The sequence below is a fragment of the Camellia sinensis genome, chromosome 1 (genome assembly GCF_055761805.1).
Source record: "Camellia sinensis isolate YWXY chromosome 1, ASM5576180v1, whole genome shotgun sequence".
Taxonomy (NCBI): Eukaryota; Viridiplantae; Streptophyta; class Magnoliopsida; order Ericales; family Theaceae; genus Camellia; species Camellia sinensis.
The window spans coordinates 26,424,978-26,435,787 of record NC_138961.1 but is presented as its reverse complement, the minus strand read 5'-3'; the positions used below and the strand labels follow the sequence as shown (position 1 = coordinate 26,435,787).

At 38.6% G+C, this 10,810-nt stretch overlaps 1 protein-coding gene across 1 annotated transcript; it reads right to left on the bottom strand.

Moving 5' to 3' along the window:
• Positions 1 to 1,077: 1,077 nt before the first annotated feature.
• LOC145823975 (uncharacterized) lies at positions 1,078 to 6,168 on the bottom strand. The gene is made up of 5 exons (XM_082923567.1): positions 5,831 to 6,168; positions 4,995 to 5,185; positions 4,420 to 4,716; positions 3,100 to 3,993; positions 1,078 to 1,166 (listed from the first exon to the last, which is right to left on the bottom strand). The coding sequence occupies exons 1-5, from the start codon at positions 6,166 to 6,168 to the stop codon at positions 1,078 to 1,080; spliced, it is 1,809 nt and encodes a 602-aa protein (XP_082779693.1).
• Between the last annotated feature and the right edge of the window lie 4,642 nt (positions 6,169 to 10,810).

Sequence of the window (10,810 nt, the reverse complement as noted above, 5' to 3'; positions counted from 1 at the left end):
TTCATGTCGTGTTAACGTGTTATATCAAAAAATTTCACTATTAACTAAAAGTATCAAATGTATGGGAAAAAAATGATAATTTATTCACAAGTTAGATTTAATAAAACTAATCTCTATTAAATGGAATTATTTATAAAATATTTGATTTCAACTTAATTGTATTTTCTTAATTTATAAAAATTATGTTTTATTATTATATTTTTTATTAGATTAATTCAAGTAATAGACAAAAAAAAAATATATTAAGTTCAATTAAAATCAATATATATATATATATATTAAACTTAAAATCATATTTTACGTACTTTTTAATAAATTAGATGTAATTATGTAGAGATTAAAAAATGTTATAATACTCTTTAGTAAAAATAATATTAAAATGTACAACTGGGTCTTCATTATATGAGTTATCTGTATCAATTTCATATTGCACAGATTTGACACTAACCCGACCTGTTTAATACTCGTGTTATCGAATCGTATCATATACGTGTTCGTGTTAGAAAATGATTAGTCCTAATCTGTTAATTTTGTGTACGATTTAAATCTTGTTATCGTATTGTATCACAAATTCTCACCCTTAATATTAAATAGAAAAGTTATTTATAGACCGAGCAAAATCATGAGCCCGCTTAATCATTGTTCTACAAACCTTAAACACACTAAAAGCATATAGCCTCGATAATGTTTGCCGAGGGCCAAAAGGATTGGACTCTATGACTTAACACGTCTTAAACTTTGAGAGTAAGTACATATGAAAATGTCATCTTTTGTTCTTTCACCCATTGAATAGCTTGTTCGCATGCCTTGGCCTCTGTTGCAAAAGTTGATGGTAATACATTGTACAGGATTTCTGTGCTATTGGATCATTCCTCTGAATGCGTGTTTAGAAAGAGAATTAGGTTAAAATAGTTTATTGAAAGATAAAACAAAGTAAAATATTTAATAAGATAAAATGTTATATTTAATTTATAATTATTTCACTTTTTCTTTCATAATCACTAATATCGGTGGGCCTACAAAAAGGGTTTGGCCCCCGACTCGGGACCCAGCCCATAGACTAGATATTAAAGCCCATCAATCTTGAGAAATCAATGATGGACCAGGACCAATAACATTCAAACGTTTGTTAAGCAGAGGTCTAGCCACATAGGCAAACAAAGATCCTGTAAAGTTATTGCATCCATATATCTGTCATTAATGAGGCTCTCACAGCATTAAATACGACAACCCCTTCACGTCGGAATATACAGACTCACCATGAACGATGCAAGCTAGAATATAGACTTTCGGCCAACACGACAGTCTGAAGTAAACAAGGAAATGATGAGTAAATGATATAAGGAAGTTTCCAAGACGCATTAAAGGTTAGGTTCTTCGTTCCATTTTTCTCTTTTTACACGGTCAATCTATCCTATTTTAACTCGATCGTCGGAGGGTCCGCTGGGAGATTACCTCTCCCTTTGGACCTTTTTGCAGGAACGTTATGTGGGCTTTAAGACCAGCAAAGCCGTTAGAAGTGTGGATCAGTTCAACCCATCTTCCGTTGGACTTATGGCATCATCAGTTGGCGCCGTCTGTGGGAAATTCCATTCCGGAACAACAGTTATGCTCATTGTCGTCAGAAGGAACCCCGTAATCATCCACCCCCTACGTTAGAGTGGATGGTCACGACTAGATCCATGGTTTTCCAACACAACGCTAGTAACCCCAAAATTGAGCCCTCTAACCCAAATAAACCACCTCCATATTTCGCAGAACTCACCAACGGTATCAACCAACTGACCGAGCAGAACCAAGCCCTGATCAATGTCTTACTCCAGCGTGACCTGTCTATCCCGCCTCCACCACAGACAATAGTTTCCCCGCACCAAGAACAAGCCCACTATCACTATCAATTCCCACCATACATGCCTCGAGGAACATTTCCACCTTTCGCCCCGCGGCCTCAACCGTCGAATCTTGACGGTCGGCACCCTCCCTCATCAGGCTCGCAGCCTCGCCAAGATATGCCACCACCTTTCCATAACCACCCCTTACCACACTATACAGGCGCCCATGAAGGTGCGGCTAGTAGTGTTCAACCCCTGATCCCTGTTTGTGGAGATAATGCTCCTGTCTAAGATGAAGAATTGCAGGCCATGAAACTCCAACTACAAGGGGTCAAGCAGAACATGCTGCACAAGACTTCCTCCACCGTTAACTCTCCTTTTACAGCGTCCATCCAGGATAAAGCTCTCATTCCCAAGTTTAAAATTCCATCGATCGACACCTTCGATGGTACCACCGATCTCGTCGACCATGAAAAAGCATATCAGACACTCATGATCTTACATGCCTTTCCAAAAGAAATCATGTGTCGCATCTTCCCTATCACGTTGAAGGGGTCAGCGCGCCTTTGGTTTAGTCAGCTCCCCCCAGACTCAGTCATTTCATTTCGCCAACTCAGCGAATCTTTCTTAAGCCATTTCATTAGTGCTCAACGACAACGACATCCAGCCACCCAATTGCTAAACATTTGGTAGACTGAAGGGAAGTCGTTATGTAGCTATGTCACCCGCTTCAACATCAACGGATAGAGGTTCCAAGCCAAATTCTCAAGTTCTCTAGCAATTATCTCAATTTGAGCTCAAGCTTCTCTTATCTCTCTCTCACACACGTTTTGGTGTTCAAGCAAGAGGAAATGGAAGTGCAAAGGTGTATAAGAGGTATAGAGGTGGCCTTATATAGGCTTTAATTAAAAATTCATTAATTTGGGCTTAATTAAGCACAATTATTCTAATTTAATTGTTCTGAACTGAATTTTAATTAAACCTACCTTAATGTTTTAAAAATTCCAACTAACACAAAAACCAAGTCAATTTCATGATCGAGTGCCAATAAGGCCTTCAAATTACAGAATAAAACAAAATCAGAGACAAATATTTTTACACAGAACAAATAGAAACACAAATAATGTCGTACACACATGTAAATAAATTCAGAATTTCATCTTAATTCTTCTTAGGCATATTTAATCATGGATTAAAGGCTAATCACAGGTCGGGGTTGTTACAGTCTTCCCCCCTTAAAGAGTTTGGTCCTCCAAACTCGAAGTACCTTCATTTTGGAAGAACGTTGGGTTCAACGGAAACAAATCTGCATATCTCTTCATCATATCTTCTTCTGTTTTCCATGTAGCATAAGTTCCTCCATGATTCTGCCAATCAACCTTCACCAATGGAATATCTTTATTCCTCAATCTCTTGATTCTTCGGTTAACGATTTGAATTGGTCGCTCTTTATATGTATAATCATCATTCAAAAGTACATGTGTCGGCTCAATAACATGGAATGCATCCCTCAAATAGTCCCAAAACATTGAAACATGAAAGGCATTATGCATATTTTCCATGACTGGAGGCAAGGCTACCTGATACGTCACTGGGTTAATTTTCCCAATGATTTCATAAGGCCCAACATATTTTGGTGCTAACTTTCCCTTCACTCCAAACCGTGTCTGACCTTTTATTGGAGTCACTTTGATAAACACATGATCTCCTACTTCATATTCACTATCACGCATTCGGACGTCAGCATAACTCTTTTGACAGCTCTGTGCAGTTTTCAGGCGTTGATGAATCAATTTCACCTTTTTGGTTGTTTCTTGCACAAGTTTCGGCCCTAACAATAGCCTATTACCTACCTCAGCCCAGCAAATTGGATATCGATACTTTTTACCATACAAAGCTTTATAAGGAGCCATACCGATACTCGAATGGTAGCTATTGTTATACATAAATTCGGCCAATGGTAAATAGGTTTCCCAATTGCCTTGAAAGTCTAGGGCACACATCCGTAACAAGTCTTCCAATGTCTGAATGGTCCGTTCATATTGGCCATCTGTCTGTGGGTGATAAGCACTATTTAATCTCAATTCAGTCTCCAAAGCTTGCTGTAGACTCTGCCAAAATCTTAAAGTGAACTTAGGATCTCTATCAGATACGATAAATACTGGTATGCCATGTAATCTCACAATCTCATTAACATATAAGTTAGCCAACTTATCCGCATTATACAACGATTTGACAGGTAAGAAATGTGCAAATTTAGTCAATCGATTAACAATTACCCAGATAGAGTCCATACCTCGGGGAGAGCGAGGTAATCCCACAATGAAGTCCATTGTGACAAGTTTTCATTTCCATTCCGGTATTAGAAGCGGCTATAGCAATCTGGCAGGTCGTTGATGTTCAACTTTAACTTGTTGAAAGTGCAAACATCTAGCTACAAAATCTCCAATACACTTTTTCATTCTCGGCCACCAGAAATTTTGTTTTAAGTCATGATACATCTTTCTGTTTCCCGGATGCATAGCAAATTTTGAATTGTAAGCTTCAATCATGATGCGTTTTCTCAAGTCAAAATAATCTGGCACACAAAGGCGATTCTGAAATTTCAACACATCATTGTCAATCACAAATCCCGGTCTTGGCTTTGAGTTAATCTCGTCAATAATTTTCCTTAAAAATTCATCTTCACGTTGTTTCTCTTTAATTTCTCCAATAATTGCAAGTTGCGCAAAAATGACAGTCAAAATGCCGCCTTGTTCACGTAACACAATTTCAATTTCTTTCTTTTCCAAGTCACACAATAACTCTCTCCGACTGGTGAGCAAACATGACAAATTCCCAATAGATTTTCGGCTCAATGCATCAATAACGGTATTTGTTTTCCCTGGATGATACAAAATTTGCAAATCATAGTCCTTGATCAATTCTAACCATCTCCTCTGTCTCATGTTTAGCTCTTTTTGGGTGAAGAAATATTTTAAGCTTTTATGATCTGTGTATACTTCACAAGTTACTCCATAAGATAATGGCGCCAAATTTTTAAAGCAAATATCACAGCGGTTAATTCAAGGTCATGGGTTGGATAGTTCTTTTCATGAGGGCGAAGTTGTCGAGAAGCATAAGCAATCACTTTTCTATTTTGCATCAACACACACCCCAAACCTTTGTGGGAAACATCACTGTAAATATAAAACCCATCAGTACCATTAGGCAAAGTCAAAATTGGTGCAGTTACTAACCTGGTCTTTGGCTCTTGGAAAACAGTCTCTCTTTGATTAGTCCAATCAAATGGTGTAGCTTTCTGTGTCAATTGAGTGAGTGATAAAACAAGTTTGGAAAAATCTTTTACAAATCTGCGATAATAACTTGCAAGTCCTAGAAAACTTTAAACTTCTGTTACATTCGTTGGTCTAAGCCAGTTCACAATTGCTTCAATTTTCTGTGGGTTAACGGCGATACCATCCTTGTTGATTACATGCCCTAAAAATGTAACACTGTCAAGCCAAAATTCGCATTTGAAATTTTTTGCATATAACTTCTTTTCTCTCAGAATCTGTAAAGCAATTCTCCGGTGATTTTCATGTTCTTCCCTACTTTTAGAATAAATCAATATATCATCGATGAACACAACAATAAACTCATCAAGGAATTGTTTGAACACTCTATTCATTAACTCCATGAATACTACAGGTGCATTAGTTACCCGAAATGACATGACTAAGAATTCATAATATCCGTATCTAGTTCGGAAAGCGGTTTTCTCAATGTCTTCAGCTTTCACCTTTAGTAGGTGATATCCGGATCTAAGGTTTATCTTAGAGAACACATGTGCTCCTTGAAGTTGATCAAACAGGTCATCTATTCGGGATAATGAATACTTGTTCTTGACAATTGCTTTGTTTAATTCACGGTAGTCAATATATAACCTTAAAGGCTCGTCTTTCTTTTTGACAAATAACACTGGAGCACCCCAAGGTGAAGTGCTCGGGCGGATAAACTTCTTGTCTAATAGTTCTTGGAGTTGAGTTTTTAATTGCTTCAGTTCAATAGTAGACATTCTGTATGGGGTTTTAGAAATTGGTTGTGTCCCAGGTACTACATCAATGGTGAACTCAATTTCCCCATCAATTAATTCCCCAGCTAGGTCAGTAGGAAACACATCAGGAAATTCACGGACTATAGGTATCGTTTCCACATTAGCACTATCTGAAGACTCAGTCAACATACAACACAAGTAGCCCCGACAACCTCTTCTTAACAATTTCCTAGCTTTCATAAATGAAATCAAGTATGGCGAAGGAACTACCCCATTTCCAGTAAAAACAAAATCAGGCATACCAGGTATCTAAACACAACAGATTTATTCACACAATCAGTGGTGGTGCAGTATTTAGTCAACCAATCCATACCCAGAATACAATCAAAATGATCAATGCTCAGAGGCAACAAATCAGTATACAATGTCATATTACCAATTATAATATCACATGCCGGATAGGCATAATGTCGCGACCCAAACCCGCCCTTGTGGGTTTAGCACCGTAACCGGCCAGTAATCCGAGATGACCGAAGGCCTGCTTAACAGTAAAACAGTAATACAGAGTACAGGGACTGGCGGAAGCCAAAACAGTAATTAAAAGATGTCCAATGAGCTGTGACAGTCTGTATACAAAAAGGACTTTTCATACATATCCACATAAACAGTATATATACATACATCATATACAATCATTCAGGTTAGGGACCAAGTCCCTACCATAACAGTACAGTACAGGTCTATACAGTCTATACAAAACAGATACAGAAAGAGGGAAGTCTAAAACACCCCGAAGCAGCCTTAGCTTGGCAGCACTTGGAACCTCAAGGTGAGGCACGATGGTTGGCTTGACAAAACAAGAGCTAATCCGACGCTCCTAACTCCGGTCTGGTGCCTGAACACCTACATATATATATAAACAGTAAGTGAAAGCCCAGTGAATAACATATGCATAAAGAGGCTAAGAATGAATGTCCTTTCAGTATTGAAAACGGTCATTTATCAGTACATTAGTCATTCATTTTGTGGCTCATAATTCATGCCATAACAGTCATTCAGAAACTATAATAATCATATGTGGTACATCCAATAGCAAAACAGTACAGTAGGTCTTAACAGACCGAGCAGTCAATGATGGCCATCATATCAGTAAACAGTAGTGGTCCCAAACATGGGAACCGACAGAGATCTCTGTAACAGTAGTAGTAACAGTTCAGTAATAGTAAATTGCTATGGATGCCACGAATACAATTCACAAATAGGACAAACATTCATTTAGTAAACAGTGTCATTTCATAAAGCGGTACAGTCATTTGTTCAGAAAATAATCTCAATTGAACATATCTTTACAACATTGTTACTCACAGAGTTCTGGGCTACAGATAAGCTAGTACGGGTCCTCGGATGCCAACCCTACATAGTTACAGAACGAACACACACTAAGCTACACAGTTGGGAAATAATAACTTAATCCCTAATTTGCCTCGGTGTGGTTCTACATCAATATCCTTATTAAGATGCCTTAAACTAGGCCTAGGAGTGCCTAGGATGGAATGAGGATGCAAAGATGCACTTTAAAATACTTTTCAGAATTTTCAGAAAACAGGGGTCCCGCTCGAGCGTGGCTTTTTACGCTCGAGCGGACTTGCAGACAAAGAATCCGCGCTTGAGCGTCACTTTCCACGCTCGAGCAGACTGCAAAACATGACAAAAATACTGGATGCACAAAATTCACAATCGATGGGCGCTCGATACCTGCTCGAGCGTGAGACACAAGTCCTCGCTCGAGCGTGCATTCCCCCGCTCGAGCGGACTGTAAACACATGCAGAGTACTGGATACACGCATTTCCCGCTCGAGCGTCACTTTACCCGCTCGAGCGGACTGCATGAACACAGGTTGTGCGCTCGAGCGTGGAGTCCCCCGCTCGAGCGTGAGTCCAAATTTTGGAAATTCCAGATTGAACCTTCAAGCTCGAAACTCAACTTAAAAGCATCAAAACTCAACCTGTGGGCCCATTTTCTGGAAAAAACATTTTAAACCCATAATATAACATGTTTTGAAGATCAATTTGTAAAATCAAAGTCCAAGGGTGAGTCAATTAAACACATTTTCCAAATAAACTTCAAGAACAAGACTCAAATGTAACATGCATGAATTAATCAACCTCAAAGCTTCCAAAGCATGATCAAATGAGTTAATTCACTCCCAAACATGATGAATTCATGGACTATAACCCAAATATGGACATGCATGCAATAATTTCCATGAAAACAACTCTAAATTTCAAGATATCCACATACATGCATGATCTAGCTCTCAATTCAACATTGTAAACCAATTCTAGACTCAACTCACTAAACTTCCAAGAATCATCCAATATATGACTTCAATTCACAAATGAAAGGATAAATTCCATACCTAGGTTCCTCAATTACAAGAATGAGAGCTCAATTATGCAAGACTCCTTCAATCTCCTAAGCCTCCAAGCCAATTTGGTTGAAAACAAGTTTTTTCCTTTCTTTCTCTAGTCGGTTAAGCTCAAGGAAATAGTTGAGGAATGTTGTATCAAAAGTGTAATAGGCTTCAAACATGAATTGATAAGTGGCCCACTATTATGGCATTTTGGTGAATAAGTCCAACTCTTGTAAATTAGCATTATTTAATCCAATTTAAACATACCAAATCACATATCAATTAAATATGCCATAAAATCACATAAATGCTAATTAACATAAATCACTAATCAATTTCAGATTCGGCCGCCGATAAGGCCTTCAATTTGTAGTTCAAACATAATACATGAACAGATAATTTAGCAGTCAAACAGATAGACATGCATTTAAACTAATACACTCAATCAATTAACTCAGAATTTCAATCAATTCAATTACTTATCATGATCAGTCTCAGTTTAGCAGTAATCAGTGGTGTTATCAGTAAACAATAGTGAGGGTTCATAGTCTCCCCTCCTTATAAAGAGTTTGGTCCTCCAAACTCGAATTACCTTCATTTTAGAAGAAAACGGGATTCAGTGGGAACAATTCAGGATATCTCTTCATCATATCATCTTCCCTCTCCCAAGTGGCATACACACCACTATGGTTTTGCCAGTCAACTTTCACTAACGGAATCTCTTTATTCCTTAACCTCTTGATCCATCTGTTCACAATCTGAATAGGCCGTTCTTCGTAAGTTTAGTCATCACTTAGTACTACACAGGTAGGTTCAATCACATGGAAGGGATCCCGAAGGTATTTCTTCAACATTGAAATGTGGAGCACGTTATGCATATGCTCCATTTCAGGAGGAAGTGCTACTTGATACGCCACCGGATTAATCTTTTCAATGATCTCATACAGCCCGACATATCTTGGCGCTAAGTTGCCTTTGACTCCAAAACGAGTCTAGCCTTTCATCGGTGTCACTTTAACGAAAACATGATCTCCTACTTCGTACTCTCTGTCTCGCCTTCGGACATCCGCATAACTTTTCTGTCGGCTTTGTGCGGTTTTCAATCTTTGTTGAATCAGTTTCACATTTTCAGTAGTTTCCTATACAATCTCGGGCCCAAGCAAAGGCCCATCTCCAACTTCTGCCCAGCAAATCGGAGATCGACATTTTCTGCCATATAAAGCCTCGAAAGGCGCCATACCAATGCTTGAATGAAAGCTGCTATTGTAGGTGAATTTAGCCAACGGTAGATGACTTTCCCAGTTTCCCTGGAAGTCAAGAATACACATTCTCAGTAAATCCTCCAGGGTCTGGATGGTTCTTTCTGACTGACCATCTGTTTGAGGATGGATGCACTACTCAGTCTCAGTTCAGTACTCAATGTAATTTGCAGACTTTGTCAAAATCTTGAGGTAAACTTCGAGTCCCTATCAGAAAGAATGGACACAGGCACTCCATGCAATCTAACAATTTCATCAATGTAGAGTATAGCCAATTTGTCTGCATTATAAATTGTTTTTATAGGTAAGCAATGAGCAGATTTAGTCAATCTATCAACAATAACCCAAATTGAATCCATACCTTTACTGGAGCGAGGTAAACCAACAATGAAATCCATAGTGATATGTTCTCATTTCCACTCCGGTATCGGTAGGGGTTGCAGTAAGCTTGCGGGTCGTTGATGTTCGGCTTTAACTTGTTGGCAATGAAGACATTTCGATACAAAATCAACAATCTCTTTCTTCATTCCCGGCCACCAGAAATTCAGTTTCAAATCTTGGTACATTTTCGTATTTCCTAGATAGATAGACAGTTTTGAATTGTGGCCTTCTTGCAGAATTCTTCTTTTCAGTTCAGAATCACTCGGCACACACAATCTTCCCTGAAATTTCAACACATTATTCTCAAATTTGAAATCCGACCTCAGTTTAGATTCCCCGTTCTTCGATGATCTTCCTCAAGAAGTCATCTTGTTGTTGTTTCTCTTTAATCTCTTCAATCAGTGCCGGTTGAGCAGAAATAGCGGCTAATGTTCCACCTTTATCACGCAAAACAATCTCAATTTCAAGTCTTTCAAGGTCACATAGCAATTCTTTCTGCCCGGTGAGTAAACAGGCCAAATTTCCAATCGATTTTCGACTCAATGCATCGGCAACGGTGTTAGCTTTCCCCGGATGGTACAAAATTTGCAAATCATAATCTTTTATCAGTTCTAACCATCTCCGCTGCCTCATGTTCAGTTCTTTCTGTGTGAAGAAATACTTTAAACTCTTGTGGTCTGTGTATACCTCACATGTAGCCCCATAAAGGTAGTGACGCCAGATTTTCAGTGCAAACACTACTGCAGCAAGTTCCAAATCATGGGTTGGGTAGTTCTTCTCATGTGGTCTCAGTTGTCGAGAAGCATACGCAATCACTTTCCCATTCTGCATTAAAACACACCCCAAACCCTTATGAGAAGCATCACTAAATACAGTATAACCATCTGT